This window comes from Eubalaena glacialis, chromosome 4 (genome assembly GCF_028564815.1).
Source record: "Eubalaena glacialis isolate mEubGla1 chromosome 4, mEubGla1.1.hap2.+ XY, whole genome shotgun sequence".
In the NCBI taxonomy this organism is placed as follows: Eukaryota; Metazoa; Chordata; class Mammalia; order Artiodactyla; family Balaenidae; genus Eubalaena; species Eubalaena glacialis.
Window position 1 is genome coordinate 183,049,177 of NC_083719.1, and position 14,498 is coordinate 183,063,674.

General features: G+C 58.2%; 1 protein-coding gene across 1 annotated transcript in view; it reads left to right on the plus strand.

Moving 5' to 3' along the window:
• PTPRS (protein tyrosine phosphatase receptor type S) overlaps window positions 1-14,498 on the plus strand; it is a 161,555-nt gene that overhangs the window by 88,253 nt on the left and 58,804 nt on the right. Inside the window, exon 4 of the mRNA XM_061190682.1 lies at window positions 8,586-8,784. Within this exon, the coding sequence (XP_061046665.1) occupies window positions 8,586-8,784 (199 nt within the window). The remainder of the gene's footprint in view (window positions 1-8,585; window positions 8,785-14,498) is intronic.

A 14,498-nucleotide genomic window follows, 5' to 3' on the forward strand; every position in this document is an offset into this window, starting at 1 on the left:
ACTGGAAAGGGCAGATCACCCAGGGGAGGGTGCATTTGGTGCTGGGGAGAGATGGGGGGTGGACCTGCCAAGACAGCCATAGCAGGGCGTGGATGGGCCACCTTGGGAAGTGAGTTGTCCCTGTCCCTATCTGGGGTGCCTCGGGGCTCAAGCAGCTGCCTGGGTGCTGCCCATCAAAGCCCATGTTCTTTGTCCCACTTCTAGAGGCTGGGGCCTGTCTGTCTCCAGCACTGCCGTTTCCTCCTGGGCTTTAAATTTATAGTGATTTGTCATTTTCTGGCTCCAGGCCTCTGTAGCATTGTGGGTAAGGACGCTTAGCCTCTGGACCCAAACATTGGTTCGAATCGCTGCTCTTCCTGACGTTGGTAATTTCTCTCTATTCCTCCCTAACCCCTTTGGTTAATGGGGCTGATTGATGGTGGGATGATGTGAGCCGTCACAGGGCTTGGAATATACTAAGATCTCAGTACACGTAGGCTATGGGAGTCGTCCAGAGCACTAATGGTGGAACTGATCCCAATTCGCCAGGGATGGGATCAGTTGGGGGAACGCCTCCCACCCCGCCCCGGCGGCTGCCCTTGGGTCTCCGTCAGGGTCCCTACCCCTCCCTGACGCTTCCCCCCCAGCTCCCAGGACCCGCTGGGGCTCGGCGTTCCCGGCCTCTCCCTTGGAGTTTTCAAACCCGCACCGGGCAGCAGCGCCAGCCAGGATTGGCTGCCTGGGTGGGGACGCCCCTTCTGCCACCCCCCCCCCCCCCCCCCCCCCCCCGGCTCGGGATCGGGTGTCTGTGGCCTGGCACGGTGGCCCCATCTGTTTCCAATCTGGCCCTGCGGTCTCCGCTCCCCCCCCCTCCAGGGTTGTGGCTAAGGTTGAGGCCTCTGCCACGGTGTCCCCGTTCATCCCCCCCAGACCCCAACTGGACTCCCAGCAGGAGAGAAGCCTCTTTGTGCCTTTGCCCCTCCCCCACCCTGTGGGTTTCTGTGTTTGTAGGGGGCGCGGCCTCTGCCATCCAACCCAGACTGGGAGGGGATCTTCTGCCCCTTCTTCGACCTCCTGTATTTGGGTGTGTTTGGGGAGCCCTCTGCCGCCCTGTCCAGCATCCAGCCCTTTCATCCGTTGCCATGGCCACGATCAGCGCCTGGAAGGGAAGGGGGAGCAGGGTAGGGGATCCCTCTGGCATCAGGCTTCCAAAGGGAGGGTCCTGAGCTGTGCCACTGGGGGCACCCTCTCATGTTTGTGCACGTTGCGGGGGACACAGTGACCTCCTTGGAGGCCTCCCCGACACAGGACCCCCATCCACGTAGGATTTCAGTGCCCGCTGATCTGGGTCCCGACTGGTCCCCCGCCCTACTTCCGGCCGGGCCCCGCCCGAGGCTCGCTCTGGGGCCCCCTCCCCGGGCCCACCCCCTGGCCGCCCCGCCCCTGGCCCCGCCCCGCCCCCAGGCCGAGCTCGCTGCGCCTCGGCGTCTCCGAGTTCTCGCTGCGCTCCGGGCGGACCCTGGGTAGGGCTGCAGCGGGCCCGGCCGAGGCAGCGCGGGGCCCGGGCCCCGATTTCTGAGCCGTAGGGTGAGTGCGTCGCTACCCCCTTCCACCTCGAGGCCCAGTCTGCACTGGCCTTTGTCCGTCTCCTAGCCCCCCACCCCGGGTTCCCCCCATACCCCCACCCCGCGCGGCCTGGCCCAGCTGCCCTCCAGGGATAGCTCGAGCCAGCCGCTGCCTGGCGCGCCGCCCCCACCCCGTTCAGGCCGGCCGCTCTCGTACTTTGGAAAACTCCAGACCGTTATGCTCTGTGGGGTCCCCTCCCCCGCCTGGCCCCCAGCCCGACCTCTTCCCCCACCTCCTGGGGGCGGAGCCAGGCTGGGGCAGCCTTCGCTGCCAGCCGTGAGGGGGGGCGGTACTCTGATAGCGGGTGGGTGCTTTGGCATCCTTCCTTCCGCTGGGGACCCGCTCCGCGGAGGAGGTGGCAGGACTGCTGGGCTGGGGGTGGGGGGTTAGTGGCTGGGATCCCTGCTCTTAGCCACTCCCCAAAACTCACAGAAAGTTTTCCTCTTTCAGTTTGTCCCTGTGCCCCTCAGGCTTATGGACTCCAGATCGATGCTGTGCCTAGTCGGGGCTTTAATAAGCTGAGGGGTTGGGCAGGCATATCAGCTCCCACCGTCCCACTTTCCATACCTGTCTCCAAGCTCCATGCCTCTGAACCCCCCATTATTGCCTGGAGAATCCTGCTTCCCAGGATTCCTACTTAGAGTCCTGGGCGACCTTAGAGGGGCTTCCTGTGACTCCTGGGCTGACCCTCCTTGAGTCTCACCTCCATCCCTTAAGGCTTGAGCAGACATCCCCCCCCCAACCAAGAGCAGATGTAAACTGCACCTGGAGGCCATGTCTACGTTGGCCTCTGCTGCCTGTGGCGGCTCCTTCTGGCCTCAGTTTCCCTCTCTGAAATGGACATGACTACAGGAATGGTATGGGTAAAGCGTCAAGTGGGGCCAGGCATGTAGTAGGTGTCTAATAAATGCACGTTCCTAGGGTGGGGAGAAGACTCCCATCCTGGAGGATGATGGGTCTATGACAGGAGCAGAGCTGGGATGGGAGACACCGGCGCTGAGGGAGCCCAGAGGGGACCCTGGTCCCTCCTGTGGCATCCAAGAGGGCTTCCTAGAGGAGGTGCCAGCTCAGCCGAGACCTGAGGATGAGCGTGAAGGCTGAGGTCTGATGGAGAACGAGGAAGGGTGCGCTGGGTGGAAGGAACAGCGTGCACAGATATCCTTGTGTGAGCCAAAAGGCAGTGAGTAGGGACACCCATAGGGCAAACAGGGCAGTCGGGGTGCAACATGATGGAGTCGGCAGTTCTGGAGGCTGAGGTTAAGAATCTAGATTTCAATGGATTTTGATGGAAGCCATGGAAGATTTTAGAGCAGAGGAGGGGCAGAGTCGAACACAGCTACTTCCAGCCCCAGGGTTGGGGGGGGTCAAGACTGGGCAGAGGAGGGATCCCAGTGCTGGGGGAAGAGTGCAGTCTCAGCCTGGGGTGGGTAGGTCTGCGGCTACGGCTTGAAGGATGAGTTGACAGGTGGGCCCCCTGGAAGGAGGACCTGTATTGAGAAAGGACCAGAGGTGGACCGGTGCATTCTGAGAACTGTGGTGACCTGTGGGAAAAAGCAGCAGGGCAAGCCCGGGACGCTGAGCAGAGGCGCTGGGGAGCCCTGGCAGGTGTGGGCAGCAGGGCAGGGGTGCACCCAGATCTTGGTGTTTCAGGCTCCTCCATGAAGCCGGCGTGGGGGACATGCTGGCAGGGGCCATCCTGGCAGGCTGGGCACCCAGGGAGCGTGGACTCTGGGCTTGATTGAGAGCTGGTCTCTGGCCTCAAATCTTAACCCAGCCCAGCCCCTCCACGCTGCGTGACCCTCCATGTGCAGCTAGCCCTCTCTGAGCCTCAATTTCCTCTGCTGTCAAACAGAAGGAAGCACGGGGAGCATTTAAGAGGGCTAGGCACGTGGAGGGGGGCACCCAGCTGGCGTTACCCATTACTCCCTCTGGGGCTGGGCCTCGCTCCCCAGCTGCCCTGCCCATCCGCTCCTGGCGGTGGGGACCCTTGGGGACAGCACTCAGTACAAATCGATAGTCAACTAAAGGCAGATCCCTCAGCCCTGGTCTTAGCCCATTCCAGGAAGGTGGCAGGGCCAGTCCCACCCGGCTGCATCCTGAGCCCGTTGCCCAGTGGGGGGACACTGAGGCCCCAGGAGGGAGAGGGGCTTGACCAGAGCCCCTTGGAGCCCACCAGGGGCTACAGAGCTAGAGCTTGGACCCTGTCTCACACTTTGGGGACACAGCAACCCAGGGAGGCTGGAGGCCCGGGTCCTGCCCTCCAGGGGCTCTGAGGCCCTGGGAAAGGGGTTCCAGGCAGCAGGAAAGTCCCCTGGCCCTGAAGGGAGGCTTTGGGGCTGGAGAGGTGTGGGGCGTGGGTGTGAGGGCGGAGACGTTGTGTGTCCCTAGGGGACTTTTCCTTCAGCCCTGCTGCCAGTGTCACCCACCTCTCCTTCCCCTGGCCCCGGGAAGTCCCTGAGAGTCGGGGTTGTGCACGTGAGCCACTAGACCCCCAGGACAGACCAGACCCTCAGGCGGGGCAGGGAGAGGCAGCCCAGAGTCCTCAGGCCCTGGGACACCCGGCCCCATACGAGTGACACGGAGCCTATTTGCTGCCCAGCCCTGGGTCACAATCACCCTTTTATGCTCCCTGCTTGGCGTGGGCACACAGAGCTGGCTCCAGGATCGCGTGACCTGCACCCGGCACCTGACTGGAATGGGTGCCCACTCACCCCCTGTGAGCGAGGCCTGGGAGCCCCCAGAGGCCATCCAGCAGGCCGCACCGGGCCCAGAGAGGGTCGTCCACTTTCCTGAGGTCACACAGTGGCCAGGGAAGGACACAGTCCTGTGTAAACGTGGGCTCTGGAACCAAGGCCCCACCCAGCCGGTGGTCCTTGACAGTCCCCGCTCCTTTGTGAACCTCAGTTTCTTCATCTGTGCAAGATGGGCGCCCACCTCTGCCCGGCTGCTGGGAACAGATGGTGGGCAGCTCTGCGCCTGGCACAGAGGTGGGCAGGGACCCTTCCGGGGCCCTGCGTTCCAGATCCAGAGGCCGCTCCCTTCCCTCCTCCCCATCCCCTGCCCAGCCTCATTTCCCACCCAAGTTATTTCCTGTGACTCCCATGGGTGGCTGTTCCCTTCTTAACGGCCACGTTCATCCTCCAAGAACTTGGGGGTTGCCGCATCGTGCAGCTCTGAAGCACCTACCTCAGTTTCCCTTTCTCAGCAGTGGGGAGGCTGATGGCTCAGGCTGCTTTACTGCAAGACCCGTCAGAGAGGAGGCTTGGCGTGGTGCCAACCCGGCCACATCCCCTCCTGCTCAGAGCTGCCTAGGGTTCCTTGCTCTGTGGGTTCAGTGTGTGGCCACCGCTCTGCCCTAATCTCTCCCCATCTCCCTGCTAGGACCGCTCCGTATAGCTTCTTGTCCTTCCTCATGCTGTTCCTTCTGTGGAGGCACCCACCCCCATTCCCATTCATCCTTTAATTCTCAGTCAATTCATAATATTAACATTAAATCTGGAGGCAGAGAGGTCCAGGCAGAGGGTACCAACCCGTGCAAAGGCCCTGGGGCAGGACCGTGCCTGGCATGTGGGAGGAACAGCCAGAAGACCCATTGGCTGGAACAGAGTGAGCGAGGGGGAGAGAGGGAGGAGGGGAGGGCAGGGAGGGGACAGAGCAGGTTGTGCAGGACCTTGTGGGCATCAGGGAGGGCTTGGACTTTTACCACCAAAGGAGGAGGGACGGGACCTGACTCGGGTGCTAATAGGTGCCCTCTGGCATTGAGAGGAAGACAGACAGGGTGGGGGGTGGCATGGCAGGAGATGACTCCATTGGTCCAGGTGAGCAATGAGGGGGCTGGACTGGGTAGAGGCAGAAGAAGGGGTAAGAAGTAGACAGTCTCAGCCTAGATTTTGGAGACAGAGCTGAGAGAATTTGCTTATATTCTCCCCCAACCCCTTGCAGGGGAGCCTACCCCTGGGTCTTGCAGGAAGCCGGAAGAGGTGGGAGGGTCTGGGGCTTTGCCATGGCAAGTTCCTCCAGGGAGAATGGGGGCCTAAGAGACCCAGGAACTTTTTTTTTTTTTTTTGGCTGTACCTCACGGCATGTGGGATCTTACTTAGTTCCCTGACCAGGGATCGAGCCCACGCCCCCTGCATTGGAAGCGCAGAGTCTTAACCACTGGACCGATAGGGAAGTCCCAACCCTGGAACTTTTAACCTTCTGTGTTCTGTCTGATCCTTTCCACCCTGAATTTGTCCCACGCCTCCCACCCCCATTCCTGCTCCAGGCCTTGAAAGCCCCCAGTGCCGTGTACTCCCCCGGCCCAGCAGGCTGGAATGACCTCTTTGGGGGAGTTGGGAGCTGATGGCTGGGCCCCGCCTGTGCCTGGATCAGCCCCATCCTGCCCAGTAATTGGGAAGGCGGGGCTGCAGGAGCCAGGGGGTAATTAGGGGCCTCCCTTTTTAGAAGGCAGCTGCCCCTGGCTCCAATGGGGCATAGGGGGCGGGGGAGGCATCGTGGCCAGGGCCCTTCATGCAGGTGACCCCTGCCCATGCCAGCTGGCATCGGAGGTGAGGAGACTAGAGCAGGGAGGTCACCTCCCCCCCGCCCCGGGGTGGTGGGTTTGAGCCCCTCCGTGTTAAAATTCTACCTCGGTTTCCCCAGATGCTCTGTGCGGGCCTGGGCAGCCGATCCAAGTGGTCTGGGCCAGAGCCGAGCCCCCTCCCCAGATGTGGCCAAGCTGATGTGCATCTGTGGTCGGGGCCAGCTGCTGTGGTCACCCTGGCCCCAGCTGGCCATGGGCCATTTCCCCAGCTGGGACCTTCACCGTCCTCATCAGCCACTTTTGCTCTTAAAGGGCCCGTGGTTGGGTCCCAGTGTGTATCTGTGGTCTGACTGTGCGCCTGCCTGTCTATGCACGTGCATGTGGATGCGGGGGATCTGACGTTATGTGTCAGTGTGCATATTGTCTGGCTGGATGCAAGTTTGCTCTGCTGACTGCCCATCTCTGTAGCCCCACTGCGTGCCCGCATCCGAGTCTGTGAGCTGTGTGTTTTTACCTGCCATGCCCTGTGGAGCTCCGATGTGCCTCTGTGTTCATGCTTGCCTGTAGCCCAACCATGTATGTGTATTGCCTGCCTGACCGTGACTCTGTGTGTATATCTCATCTGGCTGTGTGTCTGTGGTCTTGGCATGTACCTGTGTGTCTCTGACCTGACTGCTTGTGGTCTGACTGTGTATATATATTGTCTGCCCCATTGTGACCCTTTGTCTGTATCTTGTCTGATTCTGTGTGTCTGGGGTCTGATTTTGTGCCTGTCCATGTTTGTGGTCTGTGTGTCAGTTTTATTGGCCTGACTACACATGTGGACCCATCTCTGTTGCCTGACTGTACAAGTACATCTGTGACTATGTCTGGTCTCCCTCTCTGTCTGTGGTCTGACCGTGTGTCTGGGTCTGTCTGTGGCCTATGTGCAAGCATCATCCTTTTCTGTCTGGTCTGACTGTCCGTGGTCTGACTGTGTGCCCGCTGAGCGCCCCTATCCCCACCCTCCTCCTTCTCCACTCTCCACCCCGGGCCATGACCCGGCCACCAACAGCCCAGCCTTCCCCTGGGGCCACTCTGGGGCTGGGTGTGGTGACCACAGCTGGATATTTCGGGAGCCAGAATCACAGGGGCTGCCCCGTGATTATGTGGCACCCGTCCCCGTGGCCATGGTGCGGACCCGCCTGGGGCATGGCCTGGGGTGGGTGTTTAAGGTTGACCCGGCCACGAGGGCCTCATCCTTGGGCCTCTTCCTGCCCCCGCTTCCACCCTGGCCCTGGCCAAAGTGGAGAGTGGAGAGGGGGCCGTCCTAGGGTTTGGCCCCTGAGAAGGACCCCTCTGCTCTAGAGGAGTTTGGATTCTCACCGGAGAAACAGACGCTGGGTGATGAACATTCTCACTTGATTTGCAGACTGGGGTAAATGCTGTGAAGGATGATCTCCGTCATTTCTGAAGCCGTGGGATGCGGAATTGGGGGTGGGGGCTGACCTGCCAGGGGCAGGGAGGGCTTCCAGAGGAAGTGACAGTGGAGCTGAGACCTGTCACGCGGTAGTGGGGGGACAGCATTTCCAGCAGAGAGCACAGCAGGGTGGGACTGAGCTGGGACTGTGTGGCTGCACCTCCCATGAGAGAGGGGACGAGACCAGTAGGAGCAGCTTCCTGTGGGGCTGACGGGAGCCATGGGAGGTGTTAGAGCAGGGCAGGGGCGGGCAGGTGTGTTTGGGGGGAAGGTCCGTCTGGTGGCCGAATGGGCAGATTTGTAGGGACATTCAGCAGTGTTAGCTGGAGCCTCTTCCTTCGGGTGGGCGGCCCAGCCTGCGAGGGGGGAGAAATTAGATGTTCAGAGCGCTTTCTAGCGGGGGTGCTCAGTGCTGGTTTGGGGCTCAGCCTGGGGTCGGGGGCTCAGCCAGGGGTAGGGGCTGTCTCAGTCTGTTCTGGCTGCTATAACAGAATGCCATAGACTGGGTGGCTTCTAAACAACACACATCTCTCACGGTTCTGGAGGCCAGAAGTCCAAGATCAAGGCGCTGGCAGAATTGGTGTCTGGTGAGAACCTGCTTCCTGATTCACAGACGACCATCTTCTTGCTATGTCCTCACATGGTGGCGGGGAGCGAGGGAGTTCTCTGGGTCTCTTTATAAGGGCACTAATCCCATTCACAAGGGCTCCACCACATGACCTAATCACCTCCCAAAGGCCCCTAAGACCATCACACTGAGGGTTAGGTTTCAACATAATAATTTTGGGGGGACACAACATTCAGTTCATCGTGGGGGCTCAGCGCTTTCTTTCTGCCGCATCGTCGCCCCCTGACCCTCCCCCATTGTCCTGTAACCCTCACCCTCGCATCCCGTGACTCTCGTCTGCCCCTCTGTGATCCTCCTGCTGCCTCCCCCTTGAAGGCCCCCTGGATTCCCCTGCTCTCCTCTCACGGCCCCTCTTTTTATCTCTGCAGACGCTGCCCCGACTGACGCTTGGCTTGAGGCCTCTCTGTGAGGGACCGTGGCGGGGGGGCATCCCCCCTCCAGGGCCGGAGGTTGGAGGTTGCAGGTCACGGCCGAGCATGGCGCCTGCCTGGGGCCATGGTGTGGCATCTGTGGTTGGTCCCATGGGCCTCCTCGTGGTCCTGCTGGTCGGAGGCTGTGCCACAGAAGGTAAGTGTGGGCGTCTTGAGTTTGCATATGCACGTGTGAACACGTGTCCCCACCCCACCCCCGGGGGGGGGTGGGGAAGGCGCTGGTTTTGCCGTGCAGAGCCTCTGTGCTCTGTGAACGAGGCCGAGTAGAATGCTTGCTGTGCACTGGGTCCTGAGAGGTGCAGAGCTGAATAACAAGAATGGTATGAAAAAGCAGTCATAGTGACAGTGATGACAGTGTCTGTTTGCCCAGCGTTGAATCTGCACCAAGCCCAGTGCTAAATGCAGGCTTTACCTGCTTCATCTCCCTCCACCTCACAGAACCCAGCATACTAGTTTCATTACCATCCCCATTTTTCCATGAGAGAAACCAAAGCTCAGAGGGGACTGGGGCTTACTTGAAGTCACTCCTGAGGTAGCCACAGAGTTTTCCTTCCCTTGCCACAGGTAGAAACACCAGCACCCAGTTGGTAGACACACAAGCAATCAAACCTTCCCAGGCGGAGCCAGGGGAGGCTTCTTGGGAGAGAGGGCATTGGAGCTGGGGTTTTGTGGGTGTATAGGAGTTTGCCAATAGAAAGGGCATTACTGGTGAAGGTGTTAGCACACAGAAAGGCCTGGAGGTGAAGAAAGAGGTTGGTGTAGTTTGGGGATGGGCAAGGCTGTGCTTCTGGCAGTAACGTGGAGAGGATGAGCGTCAGTCCTAGTCCTAATGCCACGGTCTATCCCACCACGAGGGGCCTAGAGGAGGTGTCATTAGGCTGATGGGGACAAAAAGGCTCAGGTCAGCAGGGAAAGAAACTGGGATCTGCTGTTAGGCTGGGTTTGAATCCTGACTTCGCTGCTAACCTGCTGTGTGACCTTGGGCTAGTGATTCAGCCTCGCTCAGCGGCCGTTTCTACCTTGACAGAATGAAACTCAGCATCATCCATCTCCCAGCATTCCTGGGACAAGGACACACGATAAGCCCCTGCATGCTGCTTGCACACAGTAGGCCCACAATCCCGAGTTACCACGAGCATGATAATTATTGCCCCTGGGTGAGAACACCAGAGACATACACACCTGCCTCATCCATCCGTGCTTTTTCTCGTTTTTATATTATTCTGTAGTAAATGCCTAACACATTCAGATCAGCCACCACCACCTGATGAGATGGAGGCTATTCTCCCCATCCCCATTGTACAGATGGGGAAACTGAGGCACAGTGAGGTTATGTTTTACAGCCAGGAATCGGCCAGTCTGCCTGGCGCCAGAGCCCGGGTTGCTACCCATCAGCCCACACTGCCAGGCGTGCCTGGGCTGTGATCCATCTGGTCACCTCCCAGAGCCTGTATCTTCTCTGCTCTATTCCTTGCAGTGGGAATAGTGGGCCGAGGGCTGAGCATTTGTAGTTTTTCATTCATTCACTTAACACAGGGTTTCCCCTGCCCTCGGCACTGCTGACGTCGGGGCCAGAGCATTCTCGGGCACTGGGGGGCCGTCCTGGGCACTGTGGGGTGCGGAGTAGCATCCCTGGCCTCATCCCCTGAATGGCACCCCCACGTGACAACCACTGATTTAACTTACACTAGTGGAATAAATCATATATTTACGACTTTGACATCTTGCTCCAGTGATAATTAACCAGCCTTGGGCAGGATGCTGAGATCATTCCCATTGACAGGTGAGGAAACTGAGGCTGCAAAGTGGCCATTGTGAGGAGGGGGTAGAGATCACAGAGTTTGGAAGCTATCCTGTCCTGAGTTCGAATCCTCGCTCTATCGTGTGACCATGGGTGGGGCTGTGCTCTCATTCACTCAGTGGGTTTTTCATAAGCAGCTACTGTGCGCCAGGCACTGGTTTAGACCTGGGAGACAAAACAGGTATCCCACCCCCTTTTGGAGCTGATAATCGTGAGGGAGAGACACTGAGTGTGCTGGATGGTGGACGTGCCCGGGAGCAAGATAAACAGGAAGGGAGATGAGAGCATGAGTGGAGGTTTAGGGGCTGCATTTTAAATGGGTGGGAGGGCATCAGGGAAGGTCACACCAAGGAGATGACATCTGAGCAGAGACCTAAAGGAGCTGAGGAGTGCACCCCATGCATGTCTAGGAGGAAGGTGTCCTGGGCAGAAGGCATAGCCTTTGCAAAGGCCCTGGGGCAGCACCGTGCCTGGTGTGTTGGAGGAACAGTGAGGAGGCCGTGTGTCTGGAGCAGAGTGAGCGAGGGGGAGAGAGGGAGGAGGGGAGGGCCGGGAGGGGATGAGGCAGGTTGTGCAGGGCCTTGTGGGCAGCAGAGAGACGTGGCTTGTACCCCAGGGAGGTGGGAGCCCTGGAGGGCTGTGGGCGGAGGAGGGGCAGGTCCTGACTGAGGTGCTCACAGGTGCCCTCTGGCTGCTGCGGGAGGACAGACTTGGGGCGGGGGAGGACAGGATGGGGGGATGCCAGGGCAGAGGAGACTGCAGTGGTCCAGGTGAGCCATGAGGGAGTATGACCCAGGCCATCAGCACTGGGCATGTAGCCGGGGCTAGCTCCGTGGATGCTCCCTCAGTGAGCCCTGGAATTCTTTTTTTTTTTGGCTACACTGCGTGTAGCATGTGGGATCTTAGTTCCCTGACCAGGGATCGAACCCGTGCCCCCTGCAATGGAAGTGCAGAGTCCTAACCACTGGACCGCCAGGGAATTCCCCTGGAATTGTTACTACTGTATCCCTTTAGGTATTGGTAGTGGCCTAGACTCAAACCCAGGTCTCCGTCTCCAAAGCTGGGGCATCTTGACCCGAGGAGGTGGTCTGTTTAGCAGGAACCCTGTCATCTGGGGGCCAGCAGAGGGGCTGTGGGAACCGTGATTGGCACTGCCAGCTTCAAGGAGTAGCCCAGGTCCTCAGGAAACCATTTGGGTGGGGGCTGTCAGGTGGTAGAGAGCCCGGGCAGACAGCTGAAGTGTCCACCATCCAGCATCAAGAGGAGTGATTTCTGCCCTAGAAACAGCTTCTGGTCCTGTGGGGCCTTCCCAGGGTGCTGTGCGGCCAGCCCAGGCTGGGTTGGAGGGGACTGGTGGGTGGGTCTCCAGCTCTGGCACCAGATTTTTCTCTGCAAAATCTGAAATGGAAAAACAGAAATCAGGCCAAGACCTTCCCAGCCTCTGCGCTGTTGGCATCGCCACTCTGAACCTCGGTCTCCTCATCTAAGAAACAGGAACACCCAGGGTGCTCTCCATCACTGAAGACCCACCACCCTGTATATCAAGTGTACTATTTGCAGGGCTTTGGGAGCCAAATAGGACCAGGTTGGAATCTTAGCTCTTGCCCATCACAAGCTGGGTGACTGGGGGCCAGTCACTCACCCTTTCTGAGCCTCAGAATAGAGCTGAGTGTGAGAACAAGCCCAGCACAAAAGGAGTGCTTGCTTGCCACAGGCTGCGGCCATACCCCAGTGTGTCTTTCTTATGTCTGGGGCCCCTTTGCCAAGAAGAGGAAGGGAGGGTTTGTCCAAATGAGAGAATCTAAGCGTCTGCAAGAAATATTCGAATGGGGGATGCAGCGGGCGGAGAAAGCTCTTCCGGGCTGGCTGGGATCCCAGAGCTGCCTGGAGGTAAGCTGAGAGGCGTATGCCCTGCAGCGAGGGGGCGCCAGGGAGCGAGTGGGCAGCTTCATTGGGCCCAGTATTAGGCAAGCATCAAGGTTCAAAGCCCCAGTTTTTCAAGGGTCACCGGGCACAGAGAAGTGGTGTGGTGGGGTCCCAAGGAGTGGGGTCTGTTTCATGCCCACCCTGCCAGGTGGCACATAACCAAGTATTTCAACCCAGTGTGATCGGGGCCATGATGGAAGGGGGCGCCCATGGAAGGATGCGGACAGAGGGGGTCCTGACCCGGCCAGTGGTAATCCAAGAAGGCTCCCTGGGGGAAGTGCCGGCTGAGCTGAGGTTGAAGCCGCCAGATGAAGAGAGGAGGAGGGACAGCACGGGCTCCCATCGTGTCTCGTTTCCCGGATTGGAGGGTGCTTGGGGTGTCTTCCCGGCTCCGAGTCATAAAAAGGCAGCTGGATGCTTCTTACTCCCTGCAGCCCGCTTCTGCCCTTCCTTCCAGTGGCTCCCCAGGGAGGATTTTTCCCAGAAGCGAGATTCCTGACCTGACCACAGAGTCTTCCCCCCATGACCTTGGCTGGGGACCCATATGGCCCCAGTCACCATTCCTGTAGGAGGGGCAACCCAGGCAGGCAGACCCAGAGAGGCAGGCCCAGCCCAGGGCTCAGCGTGGAGCAAAAACATCGAAATCAGGCTCAGGGCCTGGAGGTGAGAGGAACGGAAGACATGGGCTTGAGGACAGATAGACCCAGGATCAAACCCTGGTGCTGTCATTTCTGAGCTGTGTGACCTCATGCAAGCTCATTAACCTCCCTGTACCTGTACAATCCTATCTGTACAGTGGAATTAACAATCACTTCCCCAGTAAGATACACAGGATTTGAGTGAGCCCACTGATGCCTGCATGCAGTGTGGGTCTACTGATTTTCCCGAGAGGTGGCCAATGTAGACTTATATGGTCATATCAATGGGAGCACAGCCTAGAATGAAGGAGGTGAGGCCAGTCAAGCCACTGAGACGGGGACTCTATTTTGTTCAAAGCCCAGCCTGAGTCACAGATGGGAGAAATTGGGCTCTGTGGCACCCAGACTTGGAACCTGAGGCCTCCTTGAACTTCTCGGCACTTCTGAGCAGCCAGAACTTTCTAGGTGAACCTGAGTGGCTCAGTGCTCAGAGCCTGGCGTTGCTCAAGCTTGAGTTGTTCATCCTCTCTCTGCCTCTCCTCAGACCCCAAACTTTTACTTACTTAATATATTTCTTTAATTGGCTCACCTTTCTATTCAAACCTTACAAAAATGATAATTTCAATTTATCTTCCAATAGTTCTAAATGTAAAAAAGGTACCAGGGTATGAAGCCTTCTTTCCCCTGTGTCCAGCCACCTGCTTTCTCCTCCCAGAGGCAGCTGTTGTTTCTGTGCACACATACACACACACACACACACACACTTTCCCCATTTTCATTTTTCTCATCACACAAACAGGAGCATTTACTATACTTTTTACCCCTCACTTTTTGTCCATTTCATAGCGTATCTTGCTGTTCCTGTCCTAGTAGTTCATTACAAAAGCATCCTTGTCCCTTTTTACAGCTGCATAGTATTCCACTTAGTGGGTGGCCCAGTGTTCATTTAATCATCCCCTTTTGTTGTTTTGTTGGATATGTAGCTTGTTTCCCTCGGGACCTTGTAAGTATGTTGCAGCCCTTGGGTCTGTTGGTAAAACTCTCAGTAGTAACTGAATTCATTTTATGGGATACATTGTAGCATTACTGTGGATGGAAATCCAGTATCCCTTTGGGCGATTCAGAGGTTACTGTGAAAAGTCAATAAAAAAAAGAGGACAATGTTAATGAACTCTCAGGTACTGTAGCCTGTTCGAGGTGCAGAGTTGAGGCTGTGTAGGCATCAAAGACATAGTAGCTCCCACTTGAGACTTTCCTGGGGAGACTTAGCACATCAGATCATCATGAGGGGCAAAGAATGGGGGCACAGGACCAGCCCGGTTCAAATCCCCGCTCAGCCACTGGCTGGCTGTGTCGAAGCAAGTGCCTTGCCTGGTCTGTGCCTTGGTTTTCTCGAGTGTGAAATGAGGATCATGGTGGCTCTGTCCCCCGGCACTGTCAGAAGGGTGTGATGTTGCTGAGTGTACACCATCCGCATACAGTAGG